Here is a 20,012-nt window from a genome sequence, read left to right as displayed (position 1 = left end):
TTGCCAGCTGACTGCATTGCCTTGGTGCTGTGCCCTGGGTCATCACACTGGGCCTCAATTGTAGTCAATACAGGACTAGCTGTATTGCTGAAAAAGATCTGTGTCCTACAGCACTTGCCCATCAGGCTTAATGAGGAAGCCCATCTCCAATTAATTGAAAGCATCATGGTTGAGGAAGACCTACCTGATCTGTTAAAACTGCAGAAGTAGTCCTCAACTTCCAACCAATCATTTAGTGACCTTTTGAAATTACCACCAACCCCCCAAATGGGGACTTACAACGTGGATCTAAAGTTCCGACGGTTCCCCCTCAATCATGTTTTACTTAATTTCCCTTAATTCATATATGATGGATTTGCTAATAATCACAGTGTCGGTTTTACGACTGCTACATTTACTTTACACCATGTTTGTTTAATGACCGCACCCCTGCAAAAAAGGTCATAAAATCGGGTTGGTCGCCAAATAACGACCGTCACAACATACAGCCATAATGGGCAGGCTCTGTGACGGTTGTATTTCGAGGACTACCTGCATCATCAGAAAGTGGGCCTTTCACATAAACGTTAAAAAAAGGTCTCCCCCATACCCTGAAGGCAGGACAAGAAGCAACGGATGGAAACTAATCAAGGAGAGAAGCAACCTAGAACTAAGGAGAAACTTCCTGACAGTTAGAACAATTAACCATTTTGGAAATCTGCTAAACCAGATAATTGTAGAAGATATTGGAACACTGCTATCATTTCCCCCCTCGTCCTTCTGTGGATATAATTGCTGTGGATATAATTTACTTGGACTTAGGGAACTGCAGGCTAAAACGTATAAGGAACGGTTGCTGGAATTGGGTATGTCTAGTTTAATGAAGAGAAGGACCAGGGGGACCATGATAGCAGTGTTCCAGTATTTCAGGGGCTGCCCCAAAGAAGAGGGAGTCAAGCTATTCTCCAAAGCGCCTGAAGGCAGGACAAGAAGCAACGGATGGAAACTAATCAAGGAGAGAAGCAACCAAGAACTAAGAAGAAACTTCCTGACAGAACTATTAACCAGTGGAACGGCTTGTGGGTGCTCCAGCACTGGAGGTTTTTAAGAAGAGACCATTTTATTGTCTGAAATGGTATAGGATTTGCTGCCTGAGCAAGGGGGTTAGACTAGAAGACCTTCAGGGTCCCTTCCAACTCTGTTATTCTGTTATACTCTTGCGTTTCTTGCTTGCAGAGAAGTTTAAAAAAAAACAACCTTTCATCACTCATATATTTAAAAAAAAACAACATTATAGTTTCCACATAAACTGCACTTTTGAATAATGTATGTATTTGTAGATCCCACAAGCCTGCGGCAATACTGTAAACGGACCATTCTATAAAACACTGGTGTTACTTTGGGTTAGACCGTTTTGAAAAAGGCCCTTCCATGAATTGTCAAATCGCCTCCTCTGCTTTTATGACTTCAAACCGTATGTTGGTGTTGTTACGCTTATGCATTTTTAAGATTTATTTTAATGTTAGTTAAAATGATCAATTATATGGTCAGTTTATAAGTGGAGTGTCTAGGAGATAATAATAATAATAATAATAATAATAATAATAATAATAATAATAATAATAATAATAATAATAATAATAATAATAATAATAATAATAATAAAGTTGGAAGGGACCTTGGAGGTCATCTGGTCCAACCTCCTGTGATGGCGAACCTTTTGGAGACCGAGTGCCCACACTGCAACCCAAAACCCACTTATGTATCGCCGGGTGCCGGGTGGGCGTGGCCCATTGGGTGGGCGTGGCTGCGGTGGTAACGGCAGACTGGGTGGGACTAAAAAGTTCGATCAATCAATTCCAATTCCCGCGAGAAGTTGAAATTGATTGATTGATTGAACCTTTTTTTTTTTTTTGCACACGGCGCTGGAGGCCTAAAGCGAAAAGGTTTTATAAAACCCAGCTGAAGGCCTAGGACTGGGGCGATGGCGTGCGCGCCCACAGAGGGGGCTGTGCATGCCATAGGTTCGCCACCATGGCCCTATACCATTTCAGACAAATGGCTGTCCAGTCTCTCCTTAAAAACTTCCAGTGTTGGAGCATTCACCGCTTCTGGAGGCAGGTTGTTCCACTGGTTAATTGTTCTGACTGTCAGGAAGTTTCTCCTTAGTTCTAGGTTGCTTCTCTCCTTGGTTAGTTTCCATCCGTTGCTTCTTGTCCTATGTTACCCAGTCAGGTAATAAAATGTCTGCAAGAAAACCACCAAGCTTGGAGAATACCAAGGACCCCACAGTTCAACCCTTCTATCATTTGGTAGTTGTTTGCAATGGCTGATACTCCTGTTGTAGCTGCCCCCACAAGCTGTTGGAGACGTCGTTCCCCCCAAGAATGCTTGTGACAAGGAGCAGAGAAGACTGGCCTGCTTCCCGCTTTCGTTGAGTGACCATGATAAATGTTTTCAGGCTGATCAAAACACCCTTGCAGCCTTGGACTGCCACCTTGGCCCTTCCCTGCTTCTCCGAGGCCCTCTTCTGTTTTTTTGTTGATTATCTTGCTGGGTTTCTTGGCTGTCTGCTGAAAGAAGTGATGAGTCAAGGAATTGAGCTGGCAAGCAAGCGAGCACCAAATTACCTGACACGAAGGACTTGAACAATTCCTTAGCTAGCCTTGCAGAAACTCAATTAAGTTGAGCGAAATAAATTCCCGGGCTCTTCTCTGGGTTCAGAAGCTGCTTCATAATGTTGCTGAAAAAACAAAAATGCCTCCTCTGTAGCTAGGCCAACCCTTTGGAAGAGCCTCCCGCTGAGATCCAGGCACTGGGCTGGGATGGCAGAAATGGATGTGGAGCAGTTATTTTTACAAATAATTCACATGACAGAGAATAATAGAGTTGGAAGGGACCTGGGAGGTGTTCTAGTCCAACCCCCTGCACAAGCAGGAGACCTTATACCCGGGGTCTTCTTGAACCGGGAAAATACTGAACACCTGAAGTTGAGGGTCTTAAGGAGTCGGTCCGTTCGACCGACTCCTTAAGACCCTCAACTTCAGGTGTTCAGTATTTTCCCGGTTCAAACTTCTGGAAACGGAATATGGGAAAGTCTGTTCGTCAACAGGTCAGAGAAAAACTTTCGGAGGTCACTACCTCGTGGGTGTTGAAGACAAAGCAAGCTATTCCATTGGATTGCTCTAATATCCAACACACCTTCCTCTTCTTCCTATCTCCCCACAACGACAACCCTGTGAGGCAGGTTGGGCTGAGAGAAAGTGACTGACCCAAAGGCATCCAGGCAGCTTTCACGCCTAAGAGGGTAACTAGAACTCAGAGTCTTTTTTCACCATTGAATTTCATTTTGTTAGATAGCACCCAGTGTTCAAGTCTATCCACCACCTGAGGGGAAAAAACCCACCGGGAGAATGGATGCTTTTTCAATCTCTACTCATTCTGGGTTCATCACTCTTCAATATATGATTTTAAAGTCAGTTGATTGTTAGTTGTTTTGGTGAGGGGGGATACTGTGACATTCTCTGAGCCCTGTGACTTTCAGCTGTTGAAAACAGTGGAGGTTATTTTAATGGATTGGTGTCACGAGTCTCTTTATCTCCACTTTTGTCATCTAAAAATCCCTCTAATCAGAAAGGGGGAGATCTGAGTGGGCAGAAGAAGAGGGACAGATTTCAGTCCCCCTCCCACAGTGCTTTTGAAGGAGATAATTGTGTCCCATTTATCTCTCAGTCCTAATTACTTACCTAATTACAAAACTCATCTCCAAATACCTTCTGTCAGGAGTTTTTTGAAAAAAGGCCAGGGTTTCCTTCTTTCCAGCAATTTTTATCAGTAAAGTGTGTGTGTGTGTGTGTGTTTCTACGTCTATCTGTGTAGACATGTGCACATGTGATATTACTCACAACCCATTCTTTCAGTCCTATTGGGTCTTTACAGTTAGTCCTCGACTTACAACTAGTTATTTAGCAACTTTTCAAAGTTACAATGCCTTCCCCCCCCCCAAAAAAGTGCTATTTACAACCCAGTTCCAAAATTATGACATTTGCCCCTCCCCCCCCGCTTGAGTTAAGTGACTGCATTTTGAGCACTGGACAATTGGCCCACATACACCACTATTTGCAGCACCCCACAGTAATATAACCATGATTTGATGTTGTTAGTTGCGAAGTCATGTCTGACCCATTACGACCCCATGGACAACGTTCCTCTAGGCCTTCCTATCCTCTACTATCTTCTGGAGTCCATTTAAGTTCACGCCTACTGCTTCAGTGACTCCATCCAGCCACCTCATTCTCTGTCGTCCCCTTCTTCTCTTGCCCTCCATCTTTCCCAGCATCAGGCTCTTCTCCAGTGAGTCCTTCCTTCTCATTAGGTGGCCAAAGTACTTGAGTTTCAACTTCAGGATCTGGCCTTCTAAAGAGCAGTTGGGGTTGATCTCCTCTAGGACTGACTGGTTTGATCGCCTTGCAGTCCAGGGGACTCGCAGGAGTCTTCTCCAGCACCGTAGTTCAAAGGTCTCAATTCTTTGTCACTCAGCCTTTCTTATGGTCCAACTTTCACAGCCATACATTGCAAAACCGTGATTTATGACATCTTTTGTCAGAAATCAGCATTTACTTCTGATTTTCAGCCAAAGTCGCCCTATAGCCGTGGTGACGAACCTATGGCACGCATGTCACAGGTGACACGCAGAGCCCTCTCTGTGGGCACGTGCGCCGTCGCCTCAGTCCTAGGCCTTCAGCTGGGTTTTATAAAACCTTTTCGTTTTAGGCCTCCGCCTCCGTGTGCAAAAAAAAAAAAAGGTTCAATCAATCAATTTCAACTTCTCATGGGAAAAAAAAAGATCTCGCAAAGTTGGAATTGATTGAACTTTTTAGTCCCACCCAGTCTGCCATTACCACCGCAGCCACGCCCACCCAATGGGCCACACCCACCCGGCACCTGATGATACATAAGTGGGTTTTGGGTTGCAGTTTGGGCACTCGGTCTCTAAAAGGTTTGCCATCACTGCCCTATAGCAAACAGTGGAACTGCGGGGTTTGCTTAATGACTATACTGTTCTCTTTCTGACTGCTGCCTTCACTTAATGGCTGCTGCATAAAATTTAATCCGGTCATACGGTAACCTACTTTACGACCACCATCACTTATAATCATAATTCCAGGCTCAGTTATGGTCATAATTTAAGGATTACCTGTATTCTTTTCTTAAAATCCTCATGTCTAATCTACCTGTGTGCTCCTTTTTTTTATGGAAACGATTTTTCTTCTCTCTGTAGTGTGGACTTTCTGTCCCTGATTTTTTAAAAAAATCATATCAGTGAGGTGCCATCGAACGGGCAAAGTTTTATAAATTCTGCTGAGCAGAATTTACAAATGTAGAAGGCATAGTGCCCTAATTGTTAGAATGCGAAGTAGGTAGTCCTCAACTTACGACCACAATGGATCCCAAAATTTCCATTGCTAAGCGAGACAACTGTTAAGTGAGTTTTGCCCCATTTTACAACCTGTCTTGCCACAGTTGTTAAGTGAATCACTGCAGTTGTTAAGTTGGCAACACGGTTGTTAAGTGAACCTGGCTTCCCCATTGAATTTGCTCGTCAGAAGGTCTCAAAAGGGGATCACGTGACCCCCCGGGACACTGCAACCGTCATAAGTATGAGTCAGTTGCCAAGTGTCTGAAATTTGATTATGTGGCCATGGAAGATGCTGCAATGGTCCTAGATCACTTTTTTTCAGTGTTGTTATAACTTTAAACCGTCACTAAACAAGTCTGTAAGTCGAGGACTACCTGTAGTTGAAAAAGAGGAAAAGTATCACTCTGGGAAGCAGGCAGTTTACAAACTTAATAATAAATTAACACTAAATAGTGCGTAACAACTGTTTGATTGCCTACTGTTTAGCAAAGCGGGTTTCTTATGTCAATGCTACCAAGGAAGTCAATCAGAATAGAACTGGAAGAGACCTGGGAGGTCTTCTAGTCCAAACCCCTGCTCAAGCAGGAGACCCTTTACAATTTCAGACAAGTGGCCGCCCAGTCTCTTCTTAAGAACCTCCAGTGTTGAAGAATTAAAAAAAAGAATTAAAGTGGAAGGGCGTCTCCATGTGATCTGACAGCTGCTATGAACCTGTTTTCTATAATAATAATAATAATAATAATAATAATAATAATAATAATAATAATAATAATAATAATAATAAAGTTTTAAGGGACCTTGGAGGTCATCTAATCCAACCCCCTGCTCAGACAGGAAACCCTATACCCGTGGTGGCGAACCTATGGCACGCGTGCCACAGATGGCACGCAGAGCCCTCTCTGTGGGCACGGGTGCCGTCGCCCCAGTCCTACGCCTTCAGCTGGGTTTTATAAAACCTTTTTGCTTTAGGCCTCCGCCGCCATGTACAAAAAAAAAAGGTTCAATCAATTTCAACTTCTCAGCAGGAAAAAAAAGATCTCGCAAAGTTGGAATTGATTGATCAAACTTTTTAGTCCCATCCAGTCTGCCATTATCATCACAGCCATGCCCACCCAATGGGACATGCCCACCCAATTGACCACACCCACTCAATGGGCCACATCCACCCAATGGGCCACGCCCACCCCGGCACCCAATGATACATGGGTTTTGGGTTGCAGTTTGGGCACTCGGTCTCTAAAAGGTTCGCCATCACTGCCCTATACCATTTTAGACAAATGGCTGTCCAGTCTCTTCTTAAAGACTTCCAGTGTTGGAGCATTCACCGCTTCTGGAGGCAGGTTGTTCCACTGGTTAATTGTTCTAAAATGTCAGGAAGTTTCTCCTTAGTTCTAGGTTGCTTCTCTCCTTGCTTAGTTTCCACCCGTTGCTTCTTGTCCTGCCTTCAGGCGCCTTTGAAAATAGCTTGACTCCCTCTTCTTTGGGGCAGCCCCTGAGATATTGGAACACTGCTATCATGTCCCCCCTCATCCTTCTCTTCTTTAAACTAGACACACCCAATTCCAGCAACCGTTCCTTATATCTTTTAGCCTCCAGTCCCCTGATCATCTTTGTTCTCTTCTCTGTAGTCTTTCTAGAGTCTCAACATCTTTTTTATATTGTGGTGACCAAAACTGGATGCCATATTCCAAGTGTGGCCTTACCAAGGCATTGTAAAGTGGTATTAACACTTCACGTGATCTTGATTCTATCCCTCTGTTAATGCAGACTAGCAGCCTCTCTTGTCAGAGTGATATAAAATTAAAATTTCGGATAGGTGGCGTTTGAGTGTTTCATTTCAACAGGAGCCCCTTGGCAGGAGCTTAAACACTGATCTGATTTGACTTGAACATACCCCAAGAAACACAGCAATTTGTCATGGTAAAAGATGCAGACTGATGTCCACCAGAGACACAGAGCTGAGGCGTCACAGCAGTCAGGCCGAATGACAAAACTAGTAGAAACATATGGATAAGAGCAGCTAGGCAAGCTGCTAAATTTGTTTATCGACCATTTTCAGGAGAATATCAAATTGAATAAGCATTCAGCTCGGTGCCTTGGTCCCCAGTGAGATTTTTGGTTTCCGCTCACCTTTACAGCAGCCACCTTCCTATTCATCTTTTGTTGCCGTGTTATTTATTTGCATGTCTCCGCGGCATTTAAAATTATGCAGGGCTTTCGACGAAAAAGAAAAAAAAATGCCCTTTTGAGCATCCATTCAGGCTATATTATCCTTGGCTTGCAAGTCTCCCTGTACTTAATATCTCTCTATCCCAAGCAATGCGATTTGTTGCCACGGCAATTGTAGGTGCTGCAAAGTGCCATTTGCAGGATATATTGCAGGTCTATTCTGTGATGTTGTGACATTAAGCAACTCCTGGCTGCCATAGAACAACAGGCTTGACAATTCACCGCCCGTGAGTTATCGGTTTGTACCAAGGCGGGGATGGGTGAGATGGTACAATTCTCTGATTGCAGTAGCCCACCTGTTACTGTTGGGTTACCTGTTTAGATTCTCTGCTATAAATGATTACAAATGTGTGGCTTGCAAATTCTAAATCGTTATGCTTGTTGAGTTTACGGATGATGGAAACTAATCAAAGAGAAAAGCAGACTAGAACTAAGGAGAAATTTCCTAACAGTGAGGACAATTAACCAGTGGCACGGCTTACCTCCAGAGGTTGTGGGTGCTCTATCACTGGAGGTTTTTAAAGAAGAGACTGGATAGCCACTGCTAGAATGATAGAGGGTCTCCTCTAGATTAGAACAGTGGCCCCCAAGGTTTTGGTCACCAGGGATGAAAAGAAGAAACGGGTGACAGGATAGCAGTGTTCCAGTATTTGAGGGGCTGCCACAAAGAAGAGGTTGTCAAGCTATTCTCCAAAGCACCAGAGGGCAGGACAAGAAACAAGGGTTGGAAACTGACCAAAGAGAGAAGCAACCTGGAATTAAAGAGAGACTTCCTAACAGTGAGAACAATTAACCAGTGGAACAGCCTGCCTCCAGAAATCATGGGTGCTCCATCACTGGAGGTTTTTAAGAAGAGACTGGACAGCCACTTGTCTGAAGTGGTATGGGTTCTCCTGCTCGAGCAGGGGGGTGGACTAGAAGACCTCCAAGGTCCCTTCCAGCTCTGTTCCATTCTATCTTCAGCAAAAAGACTCAGTGAGAAGGCACAATTTCAGGGTCCAGCAAAATGGCATTATTCGACAGAAGAGACCCAGAGCATGTCCTCTCTACTAGATTTGGTGGAGAAACAAGCAGAAACAATAGGAGAAAGGCAGTCTTGCAAGCCTCTTCACTCTATGCCACGGAGAACTTTATAGTTGGTGACCAGCACCTTGTACTGTACCTGAAGCCTACTGGGCCCCATTGCAGCTGACAGAGCAGTGATTTTTACATGGATGTAACAAGGAACACCAAAAACCGTATTCTGGCCTAGCTTCCAAGTGCCTCTAAGCTGCTTTTTCAAAAGGCTTCTCATCCAAAACGCTTCATCTTCAGCAAAAAGACTCAGTCATCCTCTCTTGAGATGCCAGTGGATCTGAAATCTTTTCCAGTGAGCACCGAACTAGGCTTCAGAGCTGGAACAAGCTATTCTGGGAATGACTCATTAGGGAGTCTGCATTATTCAATTAACACAATTAGAGCTGAGTGGCTTAGCCTTAGACATCTCTTCTTCGCTCACTCATCTAATTTCTCCTTTGCCTACTAACTTACTGGTATCATTTTTTTTTTATCAGAGGCAGCCTATACAGATGCAGGTCACTTTCCCGGCTCTCCTGTAATGCATTCAGATAATTGTGATGTTAGTCGAGAGATGGGGAGAAATTAATTTGAGTCCCCCTGTGTTTGCAAAATTAGAAATTCAATCTTAACAGACATGTGAACCGAACCGCAGCTGGCCCTCCAAATTTGCATGTCTCTGAATATTAAAAAAAAATGCATTTCTCTAAGCCAGAAGTTCCCAAATTCAGATCCTTTGTTTATAGTTATATTTATTTCTTCATTCCCACTTATGGGTAAGATGCACTGGCTTTAATAGCTTCCAACTGATTGTCTGGTTGAGAATCCCACCATCAAAAGAGTGCCACCTTCAGCGATCTTGGATTTCTTGGTCTTGGCTCCCCTCCTTTGGAACAAAAAATTCCTAAATATTGAGCCACTCCCTGTTTACTAGATTTCTGGAGAGCGGCAAAAACATAGCTTTTCAAAGCAAACATTTGCAGATAAGTCAGATCATCAAACCCTGCCCAGTGGTGCTTCAGGCTGATTAATTAGATGAGCAGTTCATACCAAACTGTATTTCGTTTCCTTCTTTCCGCCGTCCCTGTTTCCCTTCCTCCCTCTCTTTTTTATGGTTGAGTGATTCTGGCCTTCGTGGAGGTTAAAACGTTAAAGTACAAATTAGTCATTGAATTTTGCCATACCAACAGCAAATAATTCACATAACAAAATAACAGAACAACTGAGATAGAAGGGGCCTTGGAGATCTTCTAATCCAGCCCCCTGCTCAAGCAGGAAACCCTATACCAGAGGTAGGTAACCTTGATTCTTTTATGACTCATGGACTTCAACTCCCAGAATTCCTGAGCCAGCATGGCTCAGCTTGGAAACCTCTCCCTTTCCCCTCAGCATGGCTGGCTCAGGAATTCTGGGAGTTGAAGTCCACGAGTCATAAAAGAGCCAAGGTTGCCTACCCCAGCCCTATACCATTTCAGACAAATGGTTGTCCAATCTCTTCTTAAAATCCAGTGATGGAGGACCCACAACTTCTGGAGGGTATCATTCCACTGATTAATTGTTCTAACTGTCAGGAAATTTCTTCTTAGTTCTAGGTTGGTTCTCTCCTTGATTAGCTTCCATCCATTGCTTCTTGTCCTGCCCTCACGTGCTTTGGATAACAGGTTGACCCTCTCTTTTTTGTGGCAGCCCCTCAAATATTGGAAGACTTCTATCATGTCTCTCCTGGTCCTTCTTTTCATTAAACTAGGGGTTGTAATCATCCCAGGAACATCTTGACCCAGTACTTCAGGGAATAATCATCTATGTGAGGCCTTCCTAAAGACTAGCATGGTCAGAACCATCTGAGTCTCAGTAGGATGTTCATAAGTGTAATGTCAACGCTGCTAACATTGGATGTTCTTGCTTTGACAAAATATGAAGAGGCAGCCACTCTCTGTATAAGCTGTGTGGTACTTTTAGAGTTAAATTTGATGATGCTGGGAAGGGAGGAGAAAGAATGTGTGTGGGGATTAGTTAAGATAAGAAACTGCAGGCTACAGAACAGAAGGGAAACTTTGCCCTTCAAACTGATTGGAGAACGTGATTTAGGACTGCTAATTGGAGGAGGGAATTGTGCTTGAATATTATGTACTGAGGGAAGGGAATTCAGATCTTGGCCTCCACCATGTTCGTGCCAAAGGGTGCTGTACTAATAAAGAGACTTTAAGGCAAACAACGCCTCGAGGTTCTTTGAAGTATTCTCCTAATCGGAACCATGACATTGTAAATAGTTTAATGATTCAGATGACCAGTCTTGGAACAAGTAGAGGAGCAAATTAAAAGTTAGCATTGCTGCTCATCCAAGTTCTGCTAGTATTACCATCCATCAACAGACCAGCCTGCTGTAAGTTGACTTTGATACCAAGTATCAACACCATATTCAGTTTTCTGCTACCAGTACTTCATACAGAGGTCCCCTTGATGGGCAAGTAGATTAAATATTTTTTTTAAAAAAGTAAAGTCTTCCCCTCATCAGTCATATCCAATCCTAGGAGCTGGTGCTCATCTGTTTCCTAGCCAAGGGGGCCAAAGACTTGTCCCTTTCAATTATCTTCTCACCAAAGTGGTACCTATTTATCTACAGTACTTGCATTTGCATACTTTCCAGCTGCTAGTTTGGCAGGAGCTGGGGTAGGAACGGGAGCATCATGCGTTACCCTTTTGAAATTTCAGGGAAAGTTGGGTATTTTTTCAACTGTTTTATTTTTTGTCAGTTTGGGAGCATAGGCTTCTGTGTCTGGACACTTTATACCCTCTTCTCCAATGCTACACAGCGACAGTATTTTCCAAGTCAGTACAAGACGTGGGCTCCTGTGAAAGTTAAGGTGATCCCACCTTCACAAAGATGCTGCTATCTACAAGTCAAGAATAAGAAAGCTGGCAGAAATAGCCAACACTCCAGAAGACAGGCTTAAGATACAGGAGGATCTGGACAGACTTGAACACTGGCCACTCTCTAACAAAATGAAATTCAATGGTGAAAAAAGTAAGGTTCTACATTTAGGCAAGAAAAACCAAATGCACAGGTATAGTATAGGAGGTACCTTGCTCAATAGTAGCAACTGTGAGAGGGACCTCGGAGTCCTAGTGGACAATCACTTAAATATGAACCAGCGGTGTGCTGCAGCTACCAAAAAGGCCAACACAGTGCTGGGCTGCATTAACAGAGGGATAGAATCAAGATCACATGAAGTGTTAATACCACTTTACAATGCCTTGGTAAGGCCACACTTGGAATACTGCATCTAGTTTTGGTCACCGCGATGTAAAAAAGATGTTGAGACTCTAGAAACTAGAGTACAGAGAAGAGCAACAAAGATGATTAGGGGACTGGAGGCTAAAGCATATAAGGAACGGCTGCTGGAATTGGGTATGTCTAGTTTAATGAAGAGAAGGACGAGGAGGGACATGATAGCTGTATTCCAGTATCTCAGGGGCTGCTCCAAAGAAGAGGGAGTCAAGCTATTTTCCAAGGTGCCTGAAAGCAGGACAAGAAGCAACGGGTGGAAACTAAGCAAGGAGAGAAGCAACCTAGAACTAAGGAGAAACTTCCTGACAGTTAGAACAATTAACCAGTGGAACAACCTGCCTCCAGAAGCTGTGAATGCTCCAACACTGGAAGTTTTTAAGAAGAGACTGGACAGCCATTTGTCCGAAATGGTATAGGGTTTCCTGCCTGAGCAGGAGGTTGGACTAGATGACCTTCAAGGTCCCTTCCAACTTTACTATTATTGTTGTTGTTGTTGTTGTTGAAGACTTTGATAGAAATACGTAGGAGCTGTTGCTTAGGAAAATGAGACTAAGCCACGTAGTAAGTCCAGAACTGCCAGATAGCATTTAGAAGCAGTTCAGACAGACACATTCCTGTTCACTGGACCGTAAGAAATAGTCCATCACAGATTTTGTTATAATAGGAAATCTTCAAGAAAAATAGTATTGGTCTTTTTTATGGAATTGATTTCCTGGCATGGTCTGTCTAGTGGGGGTTAATACTGCAAGTGTGCTTCTCAAGTGAGGGGCTATTTGGTTGCCTGTTTGAGTTGTCATTCAGTTGTAAGGCCAGCACCATTCACAGGGAGTAAGACTTTTGAATGATCCAGCAGCTTAGGAGACCCCCACAAGCCCTTTGATTCTGCCAGCAAGTCCGTTTAATAAGGTACAATTGAATTTGGCCGTAGTTCCAGCTCAGTGTTCTCAACGCTCCTCAGATGGACAACGATTATCAATTAGTTGGTGTCCTCCTTAGCGCCATAATCTCCCTTCAACTTCTTTTTAAAAGTTGTAGGTTACCAGATTCCATTCTTGTCTTCAGGAGGCATCACGGTTTTGTGGTCTCTGCTAAAGACCAGCGATTAAAATACCTGTAGCTGCAGTTACAAATATATCCAGACTTCTGTATGCAAGCTCTGATCTAATTATAGAAGCTTGTTGTCACAATGATTATTCATCCCTACGTATATATGATTTATATAGCAGCCCATATCACACAAAATGCTTATAGGATTCAAACTTCAGATAGTCCTCAAGTTTCAAGGGTACATTTAGTGACAGTTCGAAGTTACCCCAGCACTGAAAAGGGTGAATTATGACTTATTTTTCACACTTACGACTGAAGCGGTATCCCTGTATTAATTTTAGTTATATATATATATATATATATATGACTTGTTTTGCTATGATTGATTACCCTTTCACCACGATGTTTTCCTGAGTACTTTGATGTAAAAATTTAAAAAACCAATAAAATGTGGGGGGAAAAAACAGTTGCTTAATAATACAGGTTTTGCCCGCAGACCTATGTCAACAGTCTTACGTAAAATTTGAAGTCTTTTCATGCTATCCATAAATGATTGCCACCAGAATCATAAGTAACATAATAAAGAATTATGGACATTTGGCAGCAGGAGATGCCATAATGTTAAAAAAGTAATTTTCAGCCCCATCCTGTTAATATAGTACAGGGACAATTTATTGTATCTTTGCCTTAACTGCGCTCCTTAAAATCCCCGTTACTGTCTGACAAAGGTTTTTTTTTTCCAGCCTTGTCAAATCCACTTACTGGAAAGTGCAAAAGAGAGAAGATAGAATATAAAACATAGCAATAACAAAGTTGGAAGGGATCTTGGAGGTTTTATACTCCTCCAAACCCCTGTTCAAGCAGGATACCCTCTACCACTTCAAATAAAGGGCTGTTCAGTCTCTTCTTAAAGTGATGGGGCACGCACAATTTCTGAAGGCAATTGTGGATTTATTGGTAATTTTTTCTCACTTAGTTCTACGTTGCTTCTCTCCTTGGTTAGTTTCCATCCATTGTTTCTCGTCTTGTCCTCTGGTGCTTGGGAAAATAGATTGACCCCCTCTTCTTGGTGGCAGCCCCTCATATATTGAAATAATGCTATCATGTCTCCCCTAGTCCTTCTTTTCATTAAACTAGACATACGCAATTCTGGCAACTGTTCTTCATATGTTTTAACCTCCAGCCCCCTAATTATCTTTGTTGCTCTTTTCTGTACTCTTTGCAGAGTCTGAACACCTTTTTTTATATTGTGGTGCTAAGACACCTCAAGAGAGATTCAGCTTCTTACAGAATCTGTTTTATGAAGAAAATGGCCTGTCATTTTTAAAAATGTAAGAGAGATGTTGAGAATCAGCTTGGAAAACGCCTCATCTGATCAAGGAAGTACAGTATGACATTTTAGTGAGATACTTCCACTGCAGATATGAAGCACCAAAGGGGATCGTTTATTCTCACCCATTTAAATTATTTTTTTTCCCCATTTTTAAATTTGCCTTTTAAATTTACCTTTATAATATACAAAAAGAAAAGAAAAAGAAAACGGCAAGTAATTCAGTGACGCAGAATGCAGTGGCCAGATTGCCGGTGATGCAGACCTCACCCTAGCAAAATAGCACTAGCTCCAAAGTCCCTGTGCAAATAATCCTCAATTTATGAGCACAGTTGAGCCCAAAATTTCCTTTGCTAAGCTATATAGTTGTTAAGTGATGATCACCCCATTTTACTTCCTTGCCCCAGTGGTTAAGTCAGGGGTAGGCCACCTTGGCTCTTTTATGACTCGTGGACTTCAACTCCCAGAATTCCTGAGCTTGGAAACCTCTCCCTTTCCCCTCAGCATGGCTGGCTGAGGAATTCTGGGAGTTGAAGTCCACGAGTCATAAAAGAGCCAAGGTTGCCTACCCCTGCCCTATACCATTTCGGACAAATGGCTGTCCAGTCTCTTCTTAAAAATTTCCAGCATTGGAGCATTCACAGCTTCTGGAGGCAGGTTGTTCCACTGGTTAATTGTTCTGACTGTCAGGAAGTTTCTCCTTAGTTCTAGGTTGCTTCTCTCCTTGGTTAGTTTCCATCCGTTGCTTCTTGTCCTGCCTTCAGGTGCCTTGGAGAATAGTTTGCCTCCCTCTTCTTTGTGGCAGCCCCTGAGATATTGGAACACTGCTATCATGTCCCCCCTTGTCCTTCTCTTCGTTAAACGAACTTCTATTCCCTTACTGGAGGACATGACTTTAATACTAAAACCAACCCTACATTTTAATGGCCCTAGATCAAAGACAAGAAACAATAGGTCCCTACTTTCCAGTACACTAGTTTCTAGAGGGACATCTCCATCTCCCCAAATCTTCTCCTCTTGCTCTATCACATATGATTCTGTTGTGCTTCCATGTTTTTCTTTATGTAAGAGGTCTTCCTCCATTATATCCAAAAAGACCATAAGAGAATAAGACTTTTTCTGCCCAGATTGCAACCAAGTGAAGTCTTTGTATTCTCTGTTGCATGTACGATCGGTTCCCAATCCCCCCAACAGTAATTTTCAAAGATAACTAAAGCACCAGATATTAACAGGCAAGTCAGAAAGGTTCAACCAGTTTATGCTATGAATTTTCTTTCCACACAGATGTGTAATTCCCATAATAAGTTTATCTTAAAGAAACAACTGGCCCCAAACTGCAACTATAAACCACGTAAATTAAACATCCGGTAGACTAAGAATGAAAATATTGGATGGCCCCAGACATGAGCAGCAAATGGAGCAAAGAATGGAAGAGAACAATTGTGTGCTTATTTTATTTCGGAACACAAAGACAATCATTTTGTGCCAAAAAGGTCGTTATACAATATGCTTATATTCAAACAAGACACCATTTTAGGTGAACATGCCATAGTAGATGTATCATAAAATTGATTTAAGCTGACTTCTTTGGGGCACCAGAAAATGTGTTGGCTAGATTCAGATTAATTTATCATGAAAGAGCGGGAGAAACATCCAAGTATCCCACTCCAGAAAATGCAACATAGCACGTCACAGGGATAGACATTGACAGACGAGCTGCACAGGAGAAGGAATTCTACTTCTACTTCTAGACATTCCTGTTCTTTATGTCAATACAGTTTGGGATGTCCTGTTTCTCAAATGAAAGATCACGAACTGGAATCTAGTTTGATTACAGGATAAAAAAATGGCACATGTTAATAACCTCAATAAATATTCACATATTGATATAGAAATTATCAACATGATAGCAGCTTCTTGTGCNCAATAATAAACACTTCTGTGCTTTGAACTCAACAGATGCTCCCGATTATTTGCACCTGATGCATGAGAAGCTGCTATCATGTTGATAATTTCTATATCAATATGTGAATATTTATCAAGGTTAACATGTGCCATTTTTTATCCTATAAAAAACAGTTGGGACAAATCCCGAATGCACGAAAGCGCAGGCAAGAGAAGCGAGTAGGACAGAGGAATGCAATGGGGCGGCTCCAAAGGCAAAGGAGAAGGCATTAGGAAGCCACGCCTTGACTGAATTATAAAAGGGAAGGTGTGGGAGGTGCTGGTTGCCGAAGGCAACCGTTCGTGCTGAGGATCAAGTTTCTGTGAACTGTGTTTGTTTGCCTTGGACATTGACTCAGGTCTGTGAGAATGAAAGGGGTTGGTTTTTCCTGCGGTTCCAGCCTGTTTCTTGGAAGAGGGGTTTCTCCTTGTGAGCATAACAAGGACTCACCTAGGCTGGGACAGAACAGAAATCCAGCAAACATCTTCTTGTGATGGATTGCCTATAGGTGGCAATTCCAGTACATGCTTGACTTAACAACCCACCATAGTCAATTCTGGTCTATCATTTCCCTGAAGTTTACACTACTGAAGTCTGGAGCCAATAATTGATCTAGGCCTTTGGTCTTACCAGTTTCGCTCCTCTTCATTGTCACTCCCTGGCGCAAGCGTTTTGTAACTTTCCCATTTTTCTGACAGGTGACCGAAGAGGAAGAGACAGCTAATCACACCGTGATGATTCAGGAAACTTTGCAACCAGCTTCGATGGAGTTGGCTGAGCAGCATCATTTGGTGGTCTCCTCAGATGATGTGGAAGGCATTGGGACAGTGACCGTTTATACTCAGGGCGGAGAAGCCTCAGAACTGATTGTTTATGTGCAAGAAGCCATGCAGCCGATGGAAGAGCAGGAGCAATCTGGTCAGGACATCTAAATCAGGTCCTCCGGGCAGGTAAGTAGGCAGGTAAGCCTCCCGGCACTGGATGTTGAGTCTTCATTGACATATTGCAAGCTATTTTGGGGAGAAACCCCTGACGTTGGTGTGGCAACAGTTGGTACATTCCAACGACTCTCTGATTCAGGTTAACTCAGCCTTCCATCCTTCCAAGGTCGGTAAAATGAGGACCCAGATTGTTGGGGGCAAAAGGCTGACTCTGTAAACCTGCTTAGAGAGGACTGTAAAGCACTGTGGAGCAGTATATAAGTCTAAGTGCTATTGCTGCATGAAAACCATTCACATAACCTAATCATCTTCAGAAAACTGAATCCAAAATTAATATCAGTATGTACATTTGGGGTTCATTTTGCTACTCCGTTTATATTGCTAGAATAGGTAAGTCAGAATCAGGAAGGGGATGATAGGTGCTTCGGGCCACAGGTCACCAAGGCAAAGCAAGAAAAACCTGTCAATACCCGTATGATGAGCTGTGATGGTGCAGTGGTTAGACTGCAGTATCGCAGGCTAATTCTGCCAACTGCCAGCAGTTCGATCCTGACCAGCTCAAGGATGCCTCAGTCTTCCATCTTTCCAAGGTTGGTAAAATGAGGACCCAGATTGTTGGGGGACAATATGCTGACTCTGTAAACCTGCTTAGAGAGGAGCTATGAAGCACTATGAAGCGGTATATAAGTCTAAGTGCTATGGCTATGGCTATTCTCTGTCTAGCTAATTTTGCTCTGACTGATGAAGTTGCTTGGATGGACAATGAAACGTCTCAGGTTTACAAACTTTGGTCCAGTTGCCATGATTCAACTTTTAGACACCTCCTGACACCGCTAAATTATTTCCCAATGTATATTTGACAGCAAGCATAAAAAGTGCTTCCTGTAGCTATTGATCCATTGTGTGTTTCACTACTGGTAGATGTGAGGGTGGCCGTGGATTGGACTCCAGGTAGTCCTCGACTTAACGACCACGATGAAGACTAGAATTTCCATTGCTAAGCGTGGTGATTGTCAAGTGAGCCATGCCCGATTATATGACCCCTTTTGTCATAGTTGCTAAGCGAATCCCTGCAGTTGGAAATGAGCCACATGGCCATTAAGCAAATCCACCTTCTCCCATTGAGTTTCCTTGTTGGAAACCAACTGGGAATGTTGCAGATGGGGATCAAATGACCCCAGGACACGGCAACCATTGCTGGATGCCAAGCACCTGAATTTTGATCATGTGTCCGTGGAAATGCTGTGTGAGGACTGGCTGTAAGTCACTCTTTTCAGTGCCACTGTAGCTTCCAACAGTCACTAAACAAATGGTTACAAGTCGAGGACTTCCTCTAATGGTGTTTTGACACATCCTGAGCCATAATCCATTTCTTCTTTTTTTTAAATATATATATATATGCCTTTAAAAAAAAACAGTTAAAACAAAGGACATAATGTAACATTCCAGTGTATATATTCCTAACAATTTGTTCCTCATCATACATATAATTCTTAATCTCTATATATACATATTTTTCTATACAATACAGTCTCTAATTTGGTTCTCTATATACTAACATACCATTTTATATATCTCTATCTTAACACTAACTTAAAACCCAAACAGTTCTCCTTGATTCACACCAACAATAGAATTTGTCCCAGATTTCAAAGTAATCTGACTCTGTCTTGTCCTTCATTTCCATTGTGAGCCTATCCATATCAGCACACGATAGGATTTTATATAAAATCTCTTCTTCTGTTGGAATTTCTTTATTCCTCCAGTTTTGTGCATACGCCAATCTTAGCAGCCGTGAGAATATGTAGCATCAAGTAAAGCAGTGGTTCTCAACCTTTTTAATGCTGCGACCCCCAACCGTTCGTAAGTTGAGGACTAAACCGTTCGTAAGTCGAGGACTACCCAACCGGTCGTAAGTCAAGGACTTTCCCTGCCCGGGAGCGCCACGCATGCGTGGTTCCGCCCCCTGCGCTGGCCGAGGCGTAGCTGGCAAGCGGCAGAGACGGAGCAGGCCGACCACCAGCTGGCCCAGCTCAAGGGAGGTAAGGCACCCGCCGGAAAAGGGGAAAAAAATGGCAGACAGCCTTGCTTGGCGACCCCCGTGAAATGGTCGATCAACCCCAAATGGGGTCGCGACCCATAGGTTGAGAACCGCTGAAGTAAAGTATCCCTTTGTCGTATTTCTGCGTAGTTATGCCTAGTAGGAAGAGTTCTGGTTTTAGCTCTACCTCTATCATTAGTATTTCTTCCAGCCATTTTTTAACCTTGTTCCAAAAGTCACGGGCTTTTGAGCACTCCCACCAAAATATATGCCTTTTTTCACCAATCCCCTTTTCTCTTTCTCCCAAGGAACCCAAGAGATCGCCACCTCTTATTACGCCGATGCCGATACACATTCTTCAGGGATGAAATAAACCTCCTGAACAACATCAGTGTGAGGAGTCTGGCACCCAAGAAACCAGGAGGAGCGATCCCTCGCAAAGTGCCACGGGGCTCCGGGTGTGTTGTATGCACTTTAAGAAAAAATGGTAGAGTTTAAAAGACTCTTTTAATCACAGTTTGAAAAGCTTATCGAGAAGGCCAAAAAAGGACAATTGGGCAAAACAGAAGGCCCAGGCAGTGAAGCTGCTTCTAAGGATCACGCTCCATAGCTTATTTCTTCCCGTCATCATCTCCCAACTTGCTACTAGAAAGAACTCTCCCTTTTAACCTTCTGAAGGAGCTTTGCTTTGTGAGTTTTGAAAAAAAACCCAGAACGGGATTGAGTTTTCAAAAAG

General features: G+C 43.0%; 1 protein-coding gene across 1 annotated transcript in view; it reads left to right on the top strand.

The window, feature by feature from the left end:
- Positions 1-19,991, top strand: part of ZFAT (zinc finger and AT-hook domain containing) — a 94,525-nt gene extending 74,534 nt beyond the window's left edge. The window contains exons 12-13 of the mRNA XM_015826954.1: positions 16,993-17,244; positions 19,585-19,991. Coding sequence (XP_015682440.1) covers positions 16,993-17,226 — 234 coding nt within the window. The 3' untranslated portion in view covers positions 17,227-17,244; positions 19,585-19,991. The remainder of the gene's footprint in view (positions 1-16,992; positions 17,245-19,584) is intronic.
- The last annotated feature ends 21 nt before the right edge of the window (positions 19,992-20,012 follow it).

This window comes from Protobothrops mucrosquamatus, unplaced genomic scaffold, assembly GCF_001527695.2.
Source record: "Protobothrops mucrosquamatus isolate PMUCROS unplaced genomic scaffold, P.Mucros_1.0 scaffold3404, whole genome shotgun sequence".
In the NCBI taxonomy this organism is placed as follows: Eukaryota; Metazoa; Chordata; class Lepidosauria; order Squamata; family Viperidae; genus Protobothrops; species Protobothrops mucrosquamatus.
This window is presented reverse-complemented; position numbering and strand designations above follow the sequence as displayed.